Source organism: Pongo pygmaeus, chromosome 7, assembly GCF_028885625.2.
Source record: "Pongo pygmaeus isolate AG05252 chromosome 7, NHGRI_mPonPyg2-v2.0_pri, whole genome shotgun sequence".
Lineage (NCBI taxonomy): Eukaryota > Metazoa > Chordata > Mammalia > Primates > Hominidae > Pongo > Pongo pygmaeus.
The window spans coordinates 37,158,911-37,182,722 of NC_072380.2; the positions used below are offsets into that span (position 1 = coordinate 37,158,911).

At 42.5% G+C, this 23,812-nt stretch overlaps 1 protein-coding gene across 1 annotated transcript in view; it reads left to right on the forward strand.

Moving 5' to 3' along the window:
• KCNU1 (potassium calcium-activated channel subfamily U member 1) overlaps positions 1-23,812 on the forward strand; it is a 164,000-nt gene that overhangs the window by 132,780 nt on the left and 7,408 nt on the right. Inside the window, 2 exon segments of the mRNA XM_054497661.2 lie at positions 6,912-6,986; positions 10,594-10,733. Of these exon segments, the coding sequence (XP_054353636.1) occupies positions 6,912-6,986; positions 10,594-10,733 (215 nt within the window).

Sequence of the window (23,812 nt, forward strand, 5' to 3'; positions counted from 1 at the left end):
GGAAAAAGCTTATACATTAGTCTATTTCTAAAAATTGACTACCATCCCCTCAACCTAATCTAAAAGTACTATTACTGAAGAATTTTCTGTATCTAAAACAGATTTCCAATTCTAGAAATGAAAGTAAGTCATGACTGGAATCCCCTGGATCAAGCTATGTTCCTTGGGAACAATTGATTCTCTGTATCAAGATCAGGTACTCAATCCTTGGGTCATGCAGCCTGTGACTGCAGCTGCCCCACTTTGCATGGCACTTGAAGAGGTTAGCATTGAAGGCATTGCAAGGCTTTTCATGATAATGGCTGTCGATAACAATGTTCATGATTCAAACTGGGAATCCAAAAATCTCTCTCTGACTCCTAGACACTGTTGCTATGCAAGAAAATATAAGGTTATTGGCACAAAGGAATAAAACAGTAATCTAATCTTTGGAGGGCAAACTAAGCCAGCTATTAGACAGACCTTCACTAAGCAACCAATCCTGACCCAGAGACTAGGTTTTCAGGGTGTTTTCCAAAGCAGAGCTAATAACAAGGCACTTCATGAATATCAAAATGCCATTAACAGCCAGACTCAGGAGGGGTGAGCCCTACCTCTGCTGAGCAAATCTGAAGATTCATAAAAGTGCTGTTTTGTTCTGCCATAGGAATCCTTAGCTTAGCAATTAGGGTCACTTCTTGGATTCATTCATCATTTGTGTGTGTGTGTGTGTGTGTGTGCATGTGCATGCTTGTAACTGTCCATAATTGGACAAAGAAGAAGTATTCACTTTAAAAGCAGTATAGGCAGGGCGCGGTGGCTCACACCTGTAATCCCAGCACTTTGGGAGGCCGAGGCGGGGGGGATCACAAGGTCAGGAGATTGAGACCATCTTGGCCAACATGGTGAAACCCTGTCTCTACTGAAAATACAAAAATTAGCTTGGTGTGGTGGCACATGCCTGTAATCCCAGCTACTCGGGAGGCTGAGGCATGAGAATCGCTTGAACTCATGAGGCAGAAGCTGTAGTGAGCCGAGATCGTGCCACTGCACTCCAGTCTGGTGACAGAGCAAAAAAAAAAATGCTTATAAATCCATATACAAATGAAAATCCATGCACAATATAAGCCCAGGATAACTGACAACACTGTAAGTCATTTAGTTGATGGTCTAGGTGAATAGTTCTTCCTGTTATTACTATTATTGAAATTTCACCTTCTTTATGGACTAGACAAAACATAAACCTATGATTCTAATTTTAGTTTCCTTTATATCTAGTGATTTTCCTACTTTATTCATTCAATCAACAAAAAAAATTGATTTTTTTATGATGTGTCGGATACTCTGTTACAGGCAAGAAGGTTGCCCTTAAAGGAGGAGCTGACTGGTTTTTGGGGAAGGAGGTTGAGGAAAGAAGGAAAAAACATTGGAAAGGCAAAGAGAAAAGGAAGGAATGTCAAAAAAATTGGAAAGGCAAAGAGAAAAGGAAGGAATGTCAAAGTATTTGAATCATTATGAGTATGAATGTGCTTATGTGAAAAGATGAAAAGAAAAGGTTAGAGAAGAATGTGCTGAGTTGGGCTTGTTTGGATGGGATCACACCCATTTGTGTGACGGGGAAACATAGATGCAGATAGGCTCTAAGGACACACCTAATGAAGGCGTCAGGTCTGCTTACCTGGCACTGTCACATCAGTGAGGTCACATTTATTTATTTATTTATTTATTTATTTATTTATCTATTTATTTTTTGAGATGGAGTCTTGCTCTGTCGCCCAGGCTGGAGTGCCGTGGCGTGATCTTGGCTCACTGCAAGCTCCGCCTCCCGGGTTCACACCATTCTCCTGCCTCAGCCTCTCAAGTAGCTGGGACTACAGGCGCCCACCACCACGCCCGGCTAATTTTTTGTATTTTTAGTAGAGAAGGGGTTTCACCATGTTAGCCAGGATGGTCTCGATCTCCTGACCTTGTGATCCGTCTGCCTCGGCCTCCCAAAGTGCTGGGATTACAGGCTTAAGCCACTGCGCCTGGCCATGAGGTCACATTTTAAGAGCATTTTGAGGCAACCTGTGAATAGCAAAGGGCTGTTACCCGGAATCTTCCCCAATTACTCTGGCATCATAAGTCTCTATCTGGAGTTTGTATTAATAATATAGAAATTCCCAATCTTCACAGAAGCCTGTTTGGCTTTCTTAATCATTCTTCTCCTTCCATAATAATACTCCTCTTTCACCATGCGTTAAGAGGTAGAACCAGGAATACACACCCCCAAGAACTGAAATTATAAAGGATTGTGAGATTCTACCAGGAGGCAGAAAGCATCGTCCACAATCAGCACTAAAATAAGATTTGCTGGTAGGCAGTTTTCTATCCCTTTCACTAGGGGATAGAGTGGTTCTCAACCAGTGGCAATTTATCTCCTGAGGTCACCTTATGATGGCTGGAGGCAGTTTTGATTTTCACCACTGTGGGAATGCTATCACCATCTAGTGGGTAGAAGTCAAAGATGCTGCTAAACATCTTTCAATAAACAGGACGGCCTCACACAATTAGAAAATGTCAGCAGTACCAAGGTGGAGAAATTCTGCCCTAACCTATCTGGTGAGCCCTTTGAGGGATCAGTGGGCTTTTCCACATCTTTGTAGTCATGATAAACATAAATGTGAAGCCAAGCTAGGACCATCAAGGCTATTCACTGCAGAAATTCACCAATGGAAATTGGATGGGGCGGGGGTGTTTGAGGGAGCAGCAGAGTGAGGAATCTCTGAAGGATCAGTGAGAATGCCAGGCCTCCTGGACATCTCCATGGGAAATTTTAGGTTTTTCTGTAATACTCTAATTACTGCCCTGTCACATCACAAGGAGAACAGGTTGGCAAACCTAGGTACTGAACTAAATAATCTGTGGCATAATCTAAACATATAACAGTAATTAAGCCTGACAACTTAATATGCTACTGAAATTTAAATGTACAGAAGTAATCTACAATTAAGCAATCTTTTGTAATAGCACCCTGCCAGGCTGGAAGATTTCAGGTATAATACTGTGTACTATTAGGTAGCAAAAATATTGACATTAGTAAAATGTACCCAGGCTATGATCTGACACATTCAAATGAACCATTGCTCGAAAAGGAGATGGAGTTAAGGTGGAAATTCAGATGCTCTCCTTCAGCCGGCGTCAGAAGCAGATTTTCATACAGCTGCTTCAGCTGATGTGAATGTGTCTGAACCCAATTAGAACACTAGATTCTAAAAGTCAGGATATTTCAAGTCCTTTATTAGCAGAGAACTGGAATCAGAAAGTGGGGTTCAAAGGGGGATTTACCCATAGGGAGGTTTCCCCTTTGAAGAAAACTGATTTCAATATTTTATTGAAAATTCTAGTCAAACCTTGTATGTTTTAATAGGGCTACAACTTAAGTAGGTACCCTGAAAAGGGTATGGGCTTTGAAGTTGGTACTGATCAGGCTGTGAAGCCGCCTCCATTATTTACAAGCCATGTGATCTTGGGCATGGTATGTAAATCCTGGCTGCAGTTTTCTCATCGTCAAAGGTGATCTCACTATGGGTAACTCACAGAGTACATGTAACAATTATATAATTCTTATCTCTTTACAGTGTCCATTGCTCACAGCAGCCAGAGATCTTTTACACATATTCATCGGATAATCTCATTTCCTTACTTTAAATTCTACAATGTTAACTCATGGCAATTAAAGGAAAATCTAGGATCTTGCAAGCCAGCAAGGAGCTTGGATTCTCTCCTCCTTCATCCTGTTCACACTGGCTATTTCCCACCATGGGTTATTTATTGCAACCCTTCTGCCAGGATGACTTTTCCTTTTTCCTCAGATTCTGTCTCAATGTCAGAGAAGCCCCCATTTGGGACCTTATCTAAAGTCATGTCTCCAAACTCAATGACTATCCTCTAAAATTTGGGGTTTTCTCAAACTCATCAATATCTGAAAATATTTTGTATTTGCAACATGTGGTATGTAACCGGGGCAAGGACTGTACATAGTTCTAGCATGGAGTAGATACTTTAAAATATTTAAAAAGGAAGAAAGGGAGGGAGGAGGAAAAGAGTAGGAAGGAAGAAAAGGAAAGAAGGAAGGAAAAAAGGAAGGAAGAAAAGAAAAAATGGAAAAAGAGAAAAGAATGAAGGAAAGGAAGAAGAGAAAAAGAAAAGAGGGGAGAAGAGGGAAAGGGAAGAAAGAAAAAAGAACAGGAGGAGAGGAAGGGAAGGAAGGAAGGAAGGAAAGGTGGGAGGGAAGGGAAGGGAAGGGAAAAGAAGGGAGGGGAAAGGAAAGAAGGAAGGAAAGAAGGAAGGAAGGAAAGGGGAGAGGGAATGGAAGGGAAAGGAAGGGAAAAGAAGGAAGGAAGGAAGGAAAGGAAGGAAGGAAACAAAAGGAAGAAAGAAAGGAAAGGGGTGAGGGAAGGGAAGGAAAGGGAAGGGAAAGGAAAGGAAGAAAAGAAGGAAGGAAGAAAGGGAGGAAATGAGAAAGGGGAGAAAGAAAGGAAGGAAAGAGGAAAGGAAAGAAATTGGAAATGAAAAAGGGAAGGAAAGGAGGGAAGGGAATAGAAGAGAAGGGAGAAGAAAAGGAGGGAAAGAGGGCACATGAAACAGATAAGGCATCTTAATCTGAGAATAAAATAAAACTTTAATTCCCCCAAGTCTTCCTGCATTATGGAAATCTCAGAGATATTTTTAAGGAAAAACAATTTAAGGTATTTAGATCCCATCAAGAGTAAGAATTATCAGTGAATTATGATCTCTAGCCATCTGTGTAAACCTTCCTCTTTAAATAGTTGTGTGAATCCAGTTAGCCCTCTGCGCTTCCATTTCCTCACCAAAAACTGAAAAATTTTGCGAAATTCTGGAGGTCACTGATGGTTCTAGACACAAACCAAATGTCTTGGGTTCTTCATGAGGAGCTTCAGTTTTTATCCTACATTCATTACTCAGAAATTTAGTAGAAATCAGAAATATATTCAGCTCTACTCTGCATTAACAAGAAGCGGCTCTTTTCCATCTCAGTAGTGAGGTGGAAAAGGTATGAAATATTGTACGTAGCATTCCCTCTGGAAACAAACCTCTCTTTGGATTTCCCCTTTTCCTTCCTGGTCTCCACCTCAGTGGCTCCATTCCCTGTCATCTTCCCATTGTCTGTTTCTCAGGGGGCCTTAGCACAGAGCTCGCCTGCATTCATTCCACTTCTCAGCCCTACCAATTACCCCACTCAGGGAACAAAGTATCTTCCAAAGATTTCACTCTCTTCTAAGCAGCAGGGAATCTTAATTACAAGTAGATCTTGAAGGTTTACAATATTTTTTTCCTCTTACATCCTCAGAAAACTTTAAGAAAGTAACCAACAATCGTAAGCACAACTTACAATGCCATTATGGTGTGTTTTTCTTTTTCTTTTTCGTGGCACCCTATTTTCCCATTTTCCCCACCAACTTCTTTTTTTTTTTTTTAAGATAGGGTCTCGGTCTGTCACCCAATTTGGAGTGCAGTAGTGTGATGATGGCTCACCATAAGCTCTGAACTCCTGGGCTCAAGCGACCCTCTCACCTCAGCCTCCTAGGTAGCTGGGATTTCAGCTGTGCAACGCTACACCCAGCTAATTTTTTTTTAATTTTTGTAGAGAACAGGTCTTTCTATGTTGCCCAGGATTGTCCTGAACTCCTAGACTCAAGCAGTCCTCACGTGTCAGCCTCCCAAAGTGTTGACATTATAGGTGTGAGCCACTGCACCCAACCTTCTATTCCATTTCTTTCCTCTTACATTTTTAGTTTAAGTTGGAGACTAAACCTCTGATGTCATACTTCTTTTTGAAACTCACCACATGATAAAGCTGTATCAGGCCAGTGCTGTGCATCCCCTGTTTTGGAGTCGAGTCTCACAGAGGTTACTGCAGTGCCTTATCTCCGAAGACAGGAGGGAAATGTGTCTACAACCTGAGCACAGAGGTCAAGGGCTCTCTGAGTGACATCCCAGCTCAGTCTTTAAGAAACCCCACAGCCTTCCATATGGAGACAGGCAGGCAGCCAGTTCTGCAGAGACAACAGCAGTGCCTCAGCCCAGTGAGGAGCTCAAAGAGGCAGAGAATACCCGGAGCCAGCAGCCACTTGCAATGTGTCCTAAAGCACTCATGGGGACAGCACCACCCATATATTTGCAGTTTCCAAAAAATGCTACAGGCAAATTGATGTGGTTTGAGCTACTGCCTGACTGAATTGTTACCTAGCACAGCCACTCAGTGGAGAGTAAGCATATCTTAACTGTGACATCAATAAGCAACTACTGGGAGAGCTTTGCCTTTTTTTAAGTCATTTGAAGTGCCATTGAGAAAGAATAGACATAACCAGGCACGATGGCTCATACCTGTAATCCCAGCACTTCAGGAAGCCAAGAAAGGAGGATTACTTGTGGCTGGGAGTTTGTGAGCCGCCTGGGTAACATAGCAAGACCCCATCTCTGCAAAGATAAAAATAAAAATAAATTAGCTGAGTATGGTGGAATGTGCCAGAAGTCCTAGCTACTCAGGAGGCTGAGGCAGCAGGATCACTTGAGCTCAGGAGTTGGAGCCTGCAGTGAGCTCTGATAGCACCACTGTACTCCAGTCTTGGTGATGGAGCAAGACCCTGTTTCAAAAAAGGAAAAAAGAAAAAAAGAAAAAAGAAAAGAAGAAAGACCCCCCCGCCCACACACACACATACCCACTCCCCTCCCCACATTTATCTAAAGGAGATGCTGAGGAGACCCACGTAATAATTTTTTGTCTAAACATAGTAAAGGATTTGGGAATTGCCCATGAAAGTAACTTTGCTAAGATAAAGCACCAAGTTACATGATATTCTTCTACATTTTTGACAAGTTTTGTAAGGCATTGTGTTTGCATTTATCACCTCTTTTCTTCTTTGCAGAGGAGACTCCAGGTTACACAAATGCACATAATGAGAAATCAAACTGCCGAAAAGTCCCTATCCTTACTGAACTGAGTAAGTGGTGTTTCGAGGGGAAAATTCAATGGAGAAATTTTTGTGATATATAATTGATGTTCCAAGGATCTTTTTAGAATGCACAGTCAAAGGACTCAGGAACCAGAATGGGGCTCAGAGCTTTAAGTGCTTGCCCGGATGTTACACCGGGCTTTGATCCAACTGGGGACGTCGGTATATCTGGTGTCAGGGTTCAGAAATGACATCTACCTTCTCCACTCTTCTAGTTACCAGGAGAGGGAGGGGGACCAGCAACCAGCTTAGTCTTATTCAGAGGGAGGGGCCATCGAGATGAAAACTGCTAGAAAGAATCTCCCTGTACTGACTAGTCAAACCCATCACAGGACTTTAGGTCAGATGCCTTCCTTTCCAGCAGTGACACCAGGGCTGAGGCCAGGGTAAGGCAGGGGAGGCATGTGGGGTACAGACTTAGAGGAGGTGCTTATCCTTGGTGTCTCCAAATTTTGTGTCCCGTGTATTTCCCCCCGTCACTTTAATCCAAGCCCTAAGTGATACTTTCCTAAAATAGGCAAAAAAAAAAAAAAAAAAAAAACTCTCAAAGAATTAACAGAATATGCTGTTATCTGTCACCAACACCTGTACAAAACTTCCCTAGGCACGAGGAGCTGTGGGAACAGAGGACAAGGGAGGGAAGGCAGGGAAGGGTGCCCAAGTGCCTTTGGTGGGGTGCATTGCTGGGGCACCAGGGGACGCATTGGGTCTGTATTCAACTATACTGAGTATAGTTGAAGGGAAAAGGAGAAAATCCCAGGCAAGAGGTGAACGGTGCCACTAGCGCAGATTGAACCAATTCAGAGATGATCTCTAAAAACTGGTCCTGGCTGTGATTTGACCTGATTTTACTAACCAGAAAAATGCATAATGGGCATTTTATGAGCAAGATTACCAAAACCACTGGGATTTATCCCAAATTAGGTGAACATCTAGAACTCTTAGTCCTGCAAACAAAGCAGGGGAACTTAGAGAGGAATCAGTAGGTGTCACTGCCACGTGAGCTGGGAGTGACAGTGTAGCAGGTGAGAGGTGAGGCACTGCCTCATTGCTACCTAGCTTTCCTGGCCATTTTGTGGAGTAGAGGGTGTTGAAGTTCAGCTCTGAAGATCCTAGACCCCTGGATCCTAGTACCTGCCTGCCTATTTGGAACCACCTTGAAGCTGTCTACTGCAGTTTTTAATTATATTTTACTTTTTTCCTCCCCCCTTGAACCATCTCTAACTCCTGAGCTGTATACAGTTGGTTCTCTGTATCTGTGAGGCATTGGTTCCATAACTCACTCACTCTCCACTGCTCCCCTGGCTCTACTTCCTGCAGACACCAAAATCCATAATGCTCAAGCCCTTTATATAAAATGGTGTAGTACTGTCAACCCTCTGTATCCATGGGTTTCCATTCAAGAATTCAATTAGTTGAATTCTTAAATGCAAAACCTGTGGAAATGGAGGGCCAAATGTATACACCAAATGCATTAATTCAAAGAAGAGTGTAAGTTAGAGTGGTTGGGAAGAAATCAACCAGTTTCTCACTGACCCAGAGGTGCATCTGATCACTCTGCAGGGACTCACAGGCTTTGTTTCTGGCACCTAGTAGCCCTTGTCAAGTTAGCCTAACAACCTACTTGCCAGCTTGTCCAGGTTCTTGTTGTCTGGCTGGATGGAAAGGGTCATGTTGACGTGGGAGTTGCAGGTCTGATGTTCTGTACCACTTTGGTACAGAATGGATGGAGATCTGAAGGAAATGGCCAGGAAAGCTGAGGCCATTAGTTTAGGATGATACAGCAGAATTTGGACAAAGGCTCATGGGATATTTGTGTGTGTGTGTGGTGTGTGTGTGCGTGTGCGCATGTGTGTGTGTGGAGGGTTCACAATGCAAGAAGAGAAACGTAGAAGTGCACAGGAGACGTGGGTTGATATTAGTCATACCTTGCTCATCTTTTATGAAAATAAAGCTGTTCTCAGAAGAAAATGATTCATTAATATCACTTCATTCATTAACATCACTTCCCCTAAACATACTGAGGAATAATTTAAGGCATTAGGGGATAATCCAGTCATAGTAAGCAATGGATTCTGAGTTGCATGTCCAGCAGATTTGTTTGGATTGGTCATTTCAAGAACTGTAATGTCAAGAACTGTGGAGAGTCTAAGGCTATCCTATTTGCAAACCAACAGGTGCACCTACCCCAGTGTCATGGATGCTGGCAGAAGATATAAGAATCCTGGATCAGAGACCAAAACAAAACAAAACAAAACCAATCAGTTTATTACTCAGAGTAATAACAGCGGCCAGAGTATCCTCGTTTTTGTATTGGTTGCCCAAGCCCTGCTTTCTATCAGGTGACATGAAGAGGGCCAAGTGACACCTGTACCCACAGTGGATTGCTTTTTAGGATAGGAACCTGAGCTCAGGAAACCAGAGTCTTTTATAACAGGCAGTAAGCATGCCTTCCCTTTGCTCCTGTGGGAGACACCATCTCTGTCTTCCAATGCTGTTCTTGAGACAAACATTCTTGAAAGAAGATTCTAGAAACAAACTTTGGGAGGCTGAGGTGGGTGGATCATTTGAAGTCAAGAGTTTGAGACCAGCCTGGCCAACATGGTGAAACCCTGTCTCTACTAAAAATACAAAAATTAGCCAGACATGGTGGTACATGCCTGTAATTCCAGCTACTTGGGAGGCTGAGGCATGAGAATTGCTTGAACCCGGAAGGCAGAGGTTGCAGTGACTGCACCACTGGGCAGACTGGGCAATGAAGTGAGACTATCTCAAAAAAAAAAAAAAAAAAGAGTCTAGGAACAAAGGCAGCCTGTGCATCTCCTCTTATGGACCACAATGACCAGCTGTATTCACCTCAGAGGCTGCCTACAAGGGTCTGAGTTGGAGCCTGGGGCCAGTATAGACATGCTGATGGATAATTTGGCTACTGCTGTACTGGCCTCAGTTAGGATGATTTCCTAAGCCCTTGCCACACAGAGTGTCGTCCATGAATCGGCAACCTCAGCAGCATCTGGGAGCTGGGTGGGCACGTAGACTCTCAGCCCTCACCCTAGATCCAGTGAATCAGAATCTGCATTGCAACCAAATCCCCAAGTGATTCATATGTGCATTACATTTTGAAAGGCACTGGGCTTAACTGACTCTAGGAACCCAAGTAAATACCAAGTCATCTATCTCATAGTATTTTGAGAAATAAAAGACTTTAACTGGGGTGACCATGTGTTCCTATTTATTCCTATGATTCCAGGGCAATTTTTGAGCATGCTCCCTTTTGCTCCTCCAAAATATCCTGGTTTGAAAGATAAATTATGCAAGGATGACAATCAGAACACTTCTTGAGAAACTGAACCTGTGCTCCAGCAATGTCCCCTTGATGGTGAATGTACCCAGTAGAACTATGTCTTTTGTGGGAAGAAAGATATTTGGAAAGGAAAGAAAAAAAAAATACTGAAAAAGGAGTAGATCCCACAGAGACCCCAAAGTAGACATCAGATCTTTTGATCAAGTGGTCACCCCTTGGCCTGCATGGATGGCACTTCTTATATTCTTAACCTGATCTGCTTGTCTTTCCTTTTTGCCTCTTGCCTTGCAGAAAATCCTTCCAACATTCACTTTATTGAACAGCTTGGTGGACTGGAAGGGTCCCTCCAAGAAACAAATCTGCATCTCAGCACTGCCTTTTCTACGGGCACTGTTTTTTCCGGCAGCTTCTTGGATTCTCTCCTGGCCACGGTAAGAAAAGCTAAGCCACGGAGCCCCCAAAACCAAGCCCTCTGCAGAGAAGTGAGCAAGTGGTGTAAGGCTGAGTAGATGATAACACCTCACAGTTCTAAGTTCTCTTTGATTTTCAAAAACAAGCTTGTTCCTATACGTTAATTTATCTTTTCTCATAACTACGTGGTGTGGGAAGCAACATTTTCACATTTTCAAGATTAAAAACTTGAGGCCCTTGCAGCCAGAACCCCTGATGCCAGGAAGAGTGAGTGTCAGCCTCTCAGCTTCTAAGGCATCACTGCAGACCAGGTCCCTTGGGATCAGAGCTCAGGAGATACCACTTTCCCTTCTCTCTAAAATCCTCCGAACAGCTTATGTGGAAATTGGCCATAAAGGGATCCTGGGTTTCAAGGAAGAAGCTCTGGCCTTTGCTGGTGAGTTTTGCTCAGAGCTAAGTCAAATCTCCCTCCATGTTCCTACTGTCATGGGAGGCATTCTTGACTACATGGTTGTTCTTTAGTTTTCAGCACCTCTTTAGCCACCTGGCAAACCTTTTCCATCCATTAGGATTCCCCTGGGTGGAATTAATTCATCCTACAAATGCCCACTGAACACCTACTCTGCACAGGGAACTGTTGGGGTGCTGGGGAATCCGCAGTGTGAGAATGACAAAAGCCTCACCCACATGGGGCCTGCTGAGTGGAGGGGATTTACATATGCATGATAAATAAGTAAGACAGAGGGATGCCAGTTAAAGGGCTAAGGAGATGTGAGATAGGAAATGTGAAATTTGGGGAAGGAATTGCAAGATTCAATAACATTGCCTTCTCAGGGAAGGCGATGCTGAGAAGGCAGCATGTGACCCCAGCTCTGGGGGAGAGGAGAGAACACAGCATTCAGAAGCAGTGAGGTGGGAGTTGTTAGAAATAGATAATTGGTGCTGCGAAGAAAAGTCAGCATGGAGACAAAAGACCTCTCAGCAAGGCAATCTTTACTTTCTGCAGAAAGGGTGCTCAATGGCAGATGGAACAATGGCAAGAGCACACTTGAACAAAGGAAAAGCAGACATATTTATCCCTTATGCATTTGGGTCGTCCTTACTGCTGTGTCCTGCATCCATTGGCTGGAGCTGGAACTCACAGTCTTAAACTGATACCCAATTTGCTAATAACCTAAAACTTTCCTAAATAGGTAAGTGCAAGAAAGAATGAAGAAGGAGAGGAAGTTGCTTACGAAAGGTTTAAGGAAGCAATAACATTTCCACATAAAGAAGATGAATAAGCTATGAGCCAAGACTTGCCTGGGTCTGTCCAGGCATGCCTGAGTAAGCCAAAGCAAATAACTGGGTAAAAGTGTAAGAACTAATAGTTGATAGGACGCTTTAGAGTAAGGAGCTATTATTCCTAGTGTCTATTATTTTATTTTTAAACCAAGATGAGCTTTGAAGAGCAACTTTTCTGCTTTCTACAGAGTACACCCCAGGGTGTTAAATGAATTTCAAATTGACTGAGACTCATGAGATCGGTGTGTAGCCATTTGTGAATGACTTGCAAAAACTCTTCCAAAGGAAAGCCACATAACCCACTGCCTCCTATACTCCTCCTACCCGGGATTTTCAAGAGAAGAGCTGCAAAATGGCTGGATGTCAATATGCAAATGCTTAAATGCAGAAGAATCTGAGCACAGTTGATGAACTTGCTGCCTCCTGGAGGTCCACAGTGAGAGGCATCATGCCTGAATTTCAGGAATGCTTCAAGGCACAGTTTGCAAGTTTAAGGGAGCACGGCTGGGCATATCCATCCCCTTCCTGACATCAATGCCATTCGGCATGACATTGTGTTGCCCTGGGCTCTGCCTCTCTAAGCCATGGTAGAGGTCTCATACACCCCATCAAGCTCTTAGAGACAGAATACCACTTCAGTGGTAGTTTAACATTAAACAAATTGGTAGAGTGCAAGGCTCCTAAAGAGTTAAGCAGCTCAGCCTTCACTGAGCCAGGGAGGTACTAGAGGAAGTCAAGTCAGGTTACTTTTCTGAGAAGGTAGCTCTGTCAGAGAAAGTGTTATATCATTGTCTGTCACTGATATGTCAATTAACTCACCTGGAATTAATGACTGGAGTGTCAGGCAGGAGGTGACTTTCGATGAACTTGACCTGTCTGCAGATACATTTCAGATGGGTTTCAGGTCCCAGTTCTCTTCAGAGATCCTTAGATGTCAGGCAGCTTCATGCCTTAAATTAAAGTTGAGACTTAATTAAACACCATCAGCTCACACAGGCAGGAATAGAGCCACAGATTCTATTTAGAGTTGGTCAGAAGGGCAGGATGGACAGGGAAGGGCTGGAAGCGTAAGGACAACAATGAATAAACACACAACTAGAAGCCAGTATGAGGAACACAGATTTGGTCATGACCGTGATTCCTCCCACCACTCAGCACCTGATCGTGACATTGGCCTTGGGTGGTCTAAAGACTGCAAGTTCTTCCCAGGCTGCCTTCAAATATTGGGTCAATGGGCTTCACTTGGTGGAAGAGGAAGATTCTTGCTAGAAAACAAAATGTGCTACATAGAGAATAAAGGCCACATAGCGTGACCTAAAAGTGAGGTCATCACATGAGGTCACAACACACAGTGGATCATCAGCTTTGCCTTCAGAACTCTTGGTAAGTACTTATTTTAGGACTGGCATTGGCTCAACTGAATTTGGGCAGGGACAGCAATGGAGCATCAGGGAAGAAGGCATCTTCTATGTCAAGGGTGCCGACTGAATCTTGAACCTCTAAATCTCTACCTAGCAGTTTTCCGCCCCAGCTCTTGAATCTTTAATGTTGTACGCCACAGGAAAATGAACACACTGTAACACTATTTAATGATGAGCTGAACTGGGCCATTGGAAGTAATTGTGAATGCTGATAATTTTTGTTTTCCTTCTCTTGTTTCCCTTCTCCCTGCACCTGATTCTACTGGTTCTATGTGCCCTTATCAGTGTGGGGGTGGCTTCCCATCACCAAAGAAAGACCCAAGGATCAAGACTGAGCCTCCAATCTCATTGTCTCCTTTATTCCGGGGACCATTTGATTTTGGGTGGACTCTGGATCTTACCACCCGGTCACATGGAAATACCCTCGGAGAGGAAGAGAACATTTATCACCTTCCAATAACAACATCTAGAGTCACTACAGCAGCTCTTGAATATGTTCTCAAACACTTCATTTATTCTCCGTATGTGCTGGAGCATCTCCTGGCTGAGGGTTGGTAGGAAGGCAAGGACCCTGATCTCCCCATTAACTTAGAAAGGCAGTTGTGGGTCCTGGAGCTATGACTCTCACAGACCCCCAAGGCAGACATTGCTGATGACCACAGTTCTCATCCCTCAGATCATACCTTTTCCTACGTAGGTCTCTAGGCAATTTACTTAGATGAGTTTTCTTGTTGAGATGATATCAAGAATCATAGCTATTGATCTTAACAGGAGTGACATCTCTCAAGCACTTACCAAGAGCCAAGGAATTCACTAAGTGCATTACCTCCATTACCTGGTTTAATTCTCCTGTCAAATATGGAAGCTTAGCTGGGTAAATAATCTGCCAAAGGCTGCATCATTTACCAGTAACGAGTTGGTTTTCAGATCCAAGTGTATGTGATCCCAGAGTCATTCCTCCTGACACAATCAACTGCCCCTCCAGAAATCTATTTCTGTAATGATCAGTGTTCTTGCAACACAGGGATTTTCAAGTTTAGTTTAGAGGGCTCCTTCCCTGACAATGTTCTGTGCAGAAAGAAGGAGATGTGCCCACCCTGCCTTGCCCACCCACACCTCTCCCCTCCATCAGAGCAACTCCACTTTCTTTTTTTGTTTGTTTGTTTGTTTTTCTTTTTTTTCTTATTATTATTTTTATACTTTAGGTTTTATGGTACATGTGCGCAATGTGCAGGTAAGTTACATATTTATACCTGTGCCATGCTGGTGTGCTGCACCCACTAACTCGTCATCTAGCATTAGGTATATCTCCCAATGCTATCCCTCCCCCCTCCCCCCACCCCACAACAGTCCCCGAAGTGTGATGTTCCCCTTCCTGTGTCCACGTGTTCTCATTGTTCAATTCCCACCTATGAGTGAGAATATGCGATGTTTGGTTTTTTGTTCTTGCAATAATTTACTGAGAATGATGATTTCCAATTTCATCCATGTCCCTACAAAGGACATGAACTCATCATTTTTTATGGCTGCATAGTATTCCATGGTGTATATGTGCCACATTTTCTTAATCCAGTCTATCATTGTTGGACATTTGGGTTGGTTCCAAGTCTTTGCTATTGTGAATAATGCCGCAATAAACATACGTGTGCATGTGTCTTTATAGCAGCATGATTTATGGTCCTTTGGGTATATACCCAGTAATGGGATGGCTGGGTCGAATGGAATTTCTAGTTCTAGATCCCTGAGGAATCGCCACACTGACTTCCACAAGGGTTGAACTAGTTTACAGTCCCACCAACAGTGTAAAAGTGTTCCTATTTCTCCACATCCTCTCCAGCACCTGTTGTTTCCTGACTTTTTAATAATTGCCATTCTAACTGGTGTGAGATGGTATCTCATTGTGGTTTTGATTTGCATTTCTCTGATGGCCAGTGATGGTGAGCATTTTTTCATGTGTTTTTTGGCTGCATAAATGTCTTCTTTTGAGAAGTGTCTGTTCATATCCTTCACCCACTTTTTGATGGGGTTGTTTGTTTTTTTCTTGTAAATTTGTTGGAGTTCATTGTAGATTCTGGATATTAGCCCTTTGTCAGATGAGTAGGTTGTGAAAATTTTCTCCCATTTAGTAGGTTGCCTGTTCACTCTGATGGTAGTTTCTTTTGCTGTGCAGAAGCTCTTGAGTTTAATTAGATCCCATTTGTCAATTTTGGCTTTTGTTGCCATTGCTTTTGGTGTTTTAGACATGAAGTCCTTGCCCATGCCTATGTCCTGAATGGTAATGCCTAGGTTTTCTTCTAGGGTTTTTATGGTTTTAGGTCTAACGTTTAAGTCTTTAATCCATCTTGAATTGATTTTTGTATAACGTGTAAGGAAGGGATCCAGTTTCAGCTTTCTACGTATGGCTAGCCAGTTTTCCCAGCACCATTTATTAAATAGGGAATCCTTTCCCCATTGCTTGTTTTTCTCAGGTTTGTCAAAGATCAGATAGTTGTAGATATGTGGCATTATTTCTGAGGGCTCTGTTCTATTCCATTGATCTATATCTCTGTTTTGGTACCAGTACCATGCTGTTTTGGTTACTGTAGCCTTGTAGTATAGTTTGAAGTCAGGTAGTGTGATGCCTCCAGCTTTGTTCTTTTGGCTTAGTATTGACTTGGCTATGCGGGCTCTTTTTTTGTTCCATATGAACTTTAAAGTAGTTTTTTCCAATTCCATGAGGAACGTCATTGGTAGCTTGATGGGGATGGCATTGAATCTGTAAATTACCTTGGGAAGGATGGCCATTTTCACGATATTGATTCTTCCTACCCATGAGCATGGAATGTTCTTCCATTTATTTGTATCCTCTTTTATTTCCTTGAGCAGTGGTTTGTAGTTCTCCTTGAAGAGGTCCTTCACATCCCTTGTAAGTTGGATTCCTAGGTATTTTATTCTCTTTGAAGCAATTGTGAATGGGAGTTCACTCATGATTTGGCTCTCTGTTTGTCTGTTATTGATGTATAAGAATGCTTGTGATTTTTGTACATTGATTTTGTATCCTGAGACTTTGCTGAAGTTGCTTATCAGCTTAAGGAGATTTTGGGCTGAGACAATGGGGTTTTCTAGATATACAATCATGTCATCTGCAAACAGGGACAATTTGACTTCCTCTTTTCCTAATTGAATACCCTTTATTTCCTTCTCTTGCCTAATTGCCCTGGCCAGAACTTCCAACACTATGTTGAATAGAAGTGGTGAGAGAGGGCATCCCTGTCTTGTGCCAGTTTTCAAAGGGAATGCTTCCAGTTTTTGCCCATTCAGTATGATATTGGCTGTGGGTTTGTCATAGATAGCTCTTATTATTTTGAGATACGTCCCATCAATAGCTAATTTATTGAGAGTTTTTAGCATGAAGGGTTGTTGAATTTTGTCTAAGGCCTTTTCTGCATCTATTGAGATAATCATGTGGTTTTTGTCTTTGGTTCTGTTTATATGCTGGATTACATTTATTGATTTCCATATATTGAACCAGCCTTGCATCCCAGGGATGAAGCCCACTTGATCATGTTGGATAAGCTTTTTGATGTGCTGCTGGATTCTGTTTGCCAGTATTTTATTGAGGATTTTTGCATCAATGTTCATCAAGGATATTGGTCTAAAATTCTCTTTTTTGGTTGTGTCTCTGCCAGGCTTTGGTATCAGGATGATGCTCGCCTCATAAAATGAGTTAGGGAGGATTCCCTCTTTTTCTATTGATTGGAATAGTTTCAGAAGGAATGGTACCAGCTCCTCCTTGTACCTCTGGTAGAATTCGGCTGTGAACCCTTCTGGTCCTGGACTTTTTTTGGTTGGTAAGCTATTTATTATTGCCACAATTTCAGCTCCTGTTATTGGTCTATTCAGAGATTCAACTTCTTCCTGGTTTAGTCTTGGGAGGGTGTATGTGTTGAGGAATTTATCCATTTCTTCTAGATTTTCTAGTTTATTTGCATAGAGGTGTTTGTAGTATTCTCTGATGGTAGTTTGTATTTCTGTGGGATTGGTGGTGATATCCCCTTTATCATTTTTTATTGCATCTATTTGATTCTTCTCTCTTTTTTTCTTTATTAATCTTGCTAGCGGTCTATCAATTTTGTTGATCCTTTCAAAAAACCAGCTCCTGGTTTCATTAATTTTTTGAAGAGTTTTTTGTGTCTCTATTTCCTTCAGTTCTGCTCTGATTTTAGTTATTTCTTGCCTTCTGCTAGCTTTTGAATGTGTTTGCTCTTGCTTTTCTAGTTCTTTTAATTGTGATGTTAGGGTATCCATTTTGGATCTTTCCTGCTTTCTCTTGTGGGCATTTAGTGCTATAAATTTCCCTCTACACACTGCTTTGAATGCATCCCAGAGATTCTGGTAAGTTGTGTCTTGGTTTTCGTTGGTTTCAAAGAACATCTTTATTTCTGCCTTCATTTTGTTATGTACCCAGTAGTCATTCAGGAGAGTTCCCTTTCCAGGGGTGACAGACGGCACCTGGAAAATCGGGCCACTCCCACCCGAATACTGTGCTTTTCCGACAGGCTTAGGAAATGGTGCCCCAGGAGATTATAGCCTGCACCTGGCTCAGAGGGTCCTATGCCCACGGAGTCTCGCTGATTGCTAGTACAGCAGTCTGAGATCAAACAGCAAGGCGGCAGCGAGGCTGGGGGAGGGGCGCCCGCCATTGCCCAGGCTCGCTTAGGTAAACAAAGCAGCCTGGAAGCTTGAACTGGGTGGAGCCCACCACAGCTCAAGGAGGCCTACCTGCCTCTGTAGGCTCCACCTCTGGGGGCAGGGCACAGGCAAACAAAAAGACAGCAGTAACCTCTGCAGACTTAAATGTCCCTGTCTGACAGCTTTGAGGAGAGCAGTGGTTCTCCCAGCATGCAGCTGGAGATCTGAGAACGGGCAGACTGCCTCCTCAAGTGGGTCCCTGACCCCTGACCCCCGACCCCCGAGCAGCCTAACTGGGAGGCACCCCCCAGCAGGGGCAGACTGACACCTCACATGGCCGGCCAGGTACTCCAACAGACCTGCAGCTGAGGGTCCTGTCTGTTAGAAGGAAAACTAACAGAAAGGAGATCCACACCAAAAACCCATATGTACAGCACCATCATCAAAGACCAAAAGTAGATAAAACCACAAAGATGGGGAAAAAACAGAGCAGAAAAACTGGAAACTCTAAAAAGCAAAGTACCACTCCTCCTCCAAAGGAACGCAGTTCCTCACCAGCAACGGAACAAAGCTGGACGGAGAATGACTTTGACGAGCTGAGAGAAGAAGGCTTCAGACGATCAAATTACTCCGAGCTATGGGAGGATATTCAAACCAAAGGCAAAGAAGTTGAAAACTTTGAAAAAAATTTAGAAGAATGTATAACTAGAATAACCAATACAGAGAAGTGCTTAAAGGAGCTGATGGAGCTGAAAACCAAGGCTCGAGAACTACATGAAGAATGCAGAAGCCTCAGGAGCCGATGCGATCAAATGGAAGAAAGGGTGTCAGCCCTGGAAGATGAAATGAATGAAATGAAGCGAGAAGGGAAGTTTAGAGAAAAAAGAATAAAAAGAAATGAGCAAAGCCTCCAAGAAATGTGGGACTATGTGAAAAGACCAAATCTACGTCTGATTGGTGTACCTGAAAGTGACGGGGAGAATGGAACCAAGTTGGAAAACACTCTGCAGGATATTATCCAGGAGAACTTCCCCAATCTAGCAAGGCAGGCCAACATTCAGATTGAGGAAATACAGAGAACACCACAAAGATACTCCTCGAGAAGAGCAACTCCAAGACACATAATTGTCAGATTCACCAAAGTTGAAATGAAGGAAAAAATGTTAAGGGCAGCCAGAGAGAAAGGTCGGGTTACCCTCAAAGGGAAGCCCATCAGACTAACAGCAGATCTCTCGGCAGAAACCCTACAAGCCAGAAGAGAGTGGGGGCCAATATTCAACATTCTTAAAGAAAAGAATTTTCAACCCAGAATTTCATATCCAGCCAAACTAAGCTTCATAAGTGAAGGAGAAATAAAATGCTTTACAGACAAGCAAATGCTGAGAGATTTTGTCACCACCAAGCCTTCCCTAAAAGAGCTCCTGAAGGAAGCACTAAACATGGAAAGGCACAACCGGTACCAACCGCTGCAAAATCATACCAAAATGTAAAGACCATCGAGACTAGGAAGAGACTGCATCAACTAACGAGCAAAATAACCAGCTAACATCATAATGACAGGATCAAATTCACACATAACAATATTAACTTTAAATGTAAATGGACTAAATGCTCCAATTAAAAGACACAGACTGGCAAATTGGATAAAGACTCAAGACCCATCAGTGTGCTGTATTCAGGAAACCCATCTCACGTGCAGAGACACACATAGGCTCAAAATAAAAGGATGGAGGAAGATCTACCAAGCAAATGGAAAGCAAAAAAAGGCAGGGGTTGCAATCCTAGTCTCTGATAAAACAGACTTTAAACCAACAAAGATCAAAAGAGACAAAGAAGGCCATTACATAATGGTAAAGGGATTAATTCAACAAGAAGAGGTAACTATCCTAAATATATATGCACCCATATAATACAGGAGCACCCAGATTCATAAAGCAAGTCCTGAGTGACCTACAAAGAGACTTAGACTCCCACACATTAATAATGGGAGACTTTAACACCCCACTGTCAACATTAGACAGATCAATGAGACAGAAAGTCAACAAGGATACCCAGGAATTGAACTCAGCTCTGCACCAAGTGGACCTAACAGACATCTACAGAACTCTCCACCCCAAATCAACAGAATATACATTTTTTTCAGCACCACACCACACCTATTCCAAAATTGACCACATACTTGGAAGTAAAGCTCTCCTCAATAAATGTAAAAGAATAGAAATTATAACAAACTATCTCTCAGATCACAGTGCAATCAAGTTAGAACTCAGGATTAAGAATCTCACTCAAAACCGCTCAACTACAGAGCAACTCCACTTTCATCTGTGATATATTAGAGGCGCCTGCATAAGATTCAATTGCACAAGAGACGTCTGTTGTTAAGAAGATTTTGGAACTCATTTCCTTGAAGTTAGGATGCAGGACCAACAGAGAGGCATAACATAAACAGAATCCTATTCTCCTCTATTCTGAGACAGTTTTCCAATTTCCAGCCAGAAGTCTGGTGCGGGAGGCAGGAGTCAGTCATTTTGCCCAATTTTGCATGTCCCTTTTATCCATAATATCCCTCCACAGAGACTGTCTTCTGGGTTTGACACTTCCAACCTGCAGCCCAGCTTAATGCACCAAGAGATCTGTGTCCCATTGCAACATAAGAGGTTACAGAGGTTACAATTAGACTCTAAACATTGGTTTTCTTGATACCCGCACTATACAGAAGGTCAAGTCTAAGAGCAGATGCATTCAGGACAGGTTCCCTGAGTGTATCTGCTAATGCTTCAGCAGTTTCTGAAACAAGATGACAACACCAGCCATTACTTCAATCCCAGTGAACTATGTTTTCAACCAGATATTAAGGGCCCTCTTCCTTCCCATGTGTACTCAGACACCTCCATAGTGCTCTTCCACCTTTCTCTCTCCACCGCTCATAATTAACACCAAGAATAAATGTGCGAATCCCAAGAAGGCCACAAAGCCCACAGTCATGTGCTGTGAACTTGTCACTGCTTAGAAATACTAAGGTTTTGTTTAAATTTTCATGCAATTTTAAAAATTCTATCCATTGATAGACCTGTGCTAGTTTTTTCAATGTAAAATAATGGGTTTTTCCCTCCAAACCTTCTGATACAGTTGACATTAAAATGGCTTCAAGTATTCCTGGTATACTACCCTAAACTCCTGACCCAGCTGTAGAAATATGCCTATAGGATATAATTCAGATTTGCTTTTAATCCTCTATCAGTTCAATGCTGTAAACATTCAAATATGGTGGGGCAACCAGGCCCATATGCAGGGTTCCTATCTGGTTCTACAACAAAAGACTTTCAAAACTAGATGTGAACTTGGGGAGCACTTTCCCTTACTTGTAAGGAAATTCAAGCCCACACAAATTACATGACATTCTTAAGGTCACTTGGCTTGTTAGTTGCAGTTTTCCTACCCTATACTCTCACTCTGAGATTAGAAGTATTTCCCAAAGAATGTTTGATCTTAAGGTCTTTGAGAATTCTCAGAATGAAAAGCAGCATTTGGCTAGGATGTTAGCATCTATACCATTAGGTAATATTCTAGGTTATGACAGGGACCACAACATTCATGGTAGCTGAAAGTTTAAAACATTATGGGCAGCAACATTTTCTAACATTGAAAGTCCAAGTTCCAGTAAATAAGATGATATTAGAAACATTGACAAAATTTGAAAGTCCGAAATATTTCAAGTGCCCTTCAACTTGCAGATTTTCTTGTGAAGGACAAGAGGGATGGATAGAGAGAACAAGAGGGAGAGAGAGAACTAGAGGGAGGGAAGGAGGAAGAGAGGGAGGGAAGGATTAAGGGAGAGAGGAAGGAAGGAAGGAAGGAAAGAAGGAAGGAAGGGAGGGAAGGAGGGAGGGAGGGAGAGAGGGAGGGAAAGGGAAGGGAAGATAGAAAGAAAGAGATATTGAGAAAGGTCTGGTCCAGAGAACCCCAAATAGTAAGAATAGGAGATGAGCTCACAGAAGATGGGTGACATGTAAATCCCATTATTTTTCTCAATATAGAATTATAATCCTTTTGATGTCAGAACTGAAGAAATGATATATTCAAAAGCTAAGCCTCTCTCAGTTAAATATGTAAAGCACGTGTTTCCCAAGAGCTATTGATACCAGGATAACCCTAGAATTTACACCTTTTCTTTAATCAGTGGAGAATTATTCTAACAGCATTATGTTTGATCACTCTACACTATGGCCACATGTTCTTAAACGGATTGTGGTTCAACCTGGATTTATGTCCTCCACTCCCCCCCTCCCTGCCCAGATACTGGGGACTTTATTCTATAAGCACCCTCCCAGGTGGTAGTGGGATGTAACAAAGAAGAAACATAAGGAGGAAGACATCACTCAGGAAATTCCTTTAGTCTGGGGACTAGGGCGAAGTCATCTTTTAACCTAAAAAATACTGTAAAAGTTATTTTTATTATCTTCTAATTCATATAGATATTATTTCTTGTCAACTTATCCCAATCACGTCTACATTTTACCAGCAATATTTATTTGTTAAAAATTACCTATCCATTGAAGTCAATATTCTTATAGCTTTCAAACACCTGCCTTGTTCAGTGCACTACTGAGGATATGAGTGTTATGTAGACATAGCCTATCTTCCGAAGGAGCACATCATCTTCAGGAAGTATTGCTCAGTCTGATCTGAGGACAACCAGTGTCAGAATCACTCAGGGTGCCCTTTAAATTCCGATTCCCACTCCTGTCCATATATTCTGATCCAGGAGATCTGGGATCCCAGAAATCTACAATCATTAATATCACTTCAGATGATCCAGATACATGAGAAGCAATGATAAAGAAAACAGAATTTAGCAATGTGTGCAGTATATTTTACTTAATCCTGCAAGCAATGCTAAAAGGTAAGTATTGCCAGGTCAACTTTAAAGATTATAAAATTGTTGCTGAAAAAACAATCAGCCAAACACAGTGGCTCATGCCTGTAATCCCAGCATTTTGGGAGGCCAAGGTAGGTGGATCTCTTGAGGTCAGGAGTTTGAGACCAGCATGGCCAACATGGCAAAACCATGTTTCCACTAAAAATACAAAAAAATTACCCAGGTGTGGTGGTGCACGCCTGTAATCCCAGCTACTTGGGAGGCTAAGGCAGGAGAATTGCTCAAACCCAAGAGGCAGAGGTTGCAGTGAGCCGAGATCGTGCCACTGCACTCTAGCCTAGACAACAAACAGAGTGAGACCCTGTCTCAAAAAAAAAAAAGAACAAAAAACAAACAAACAAAAAAAACCATGAATTGCCCAAAGGCACCCAGCTAGGATATGACAGTCCAAGATTCAAACTCAAGTGTGTTTCATACAAGCAACTAACTGTAAAAAATTGTAAAATATAGAAGAATGAAATTAAATAAAACCCAGTGCCCATGGAATCCCAAACAAAGAGAAATTTCATTCTGCTTAGAAGACCCAGGAAAGAGTCACAAAGCTGATGAACCAGAGTTTCAGAAGCAAAGGCATGAAGAGGTAAAAGAACTGCTTAAGCACCTGTAGATAGACTAGCGTGCCCCAGAGGGAACAGGTCATGGAGGAAACAAGCCTGGGAAGGGGGACTGCATCATATCCTGGAGGTTTTGAAGGCCAAAGTGGAGACAGAGGGCCTGGTTTTGTGTCAGGATACTAAAAGGTTGAGGAGGTGGAGGTCATGATCTGATTTGTGTTTCTGGGAAT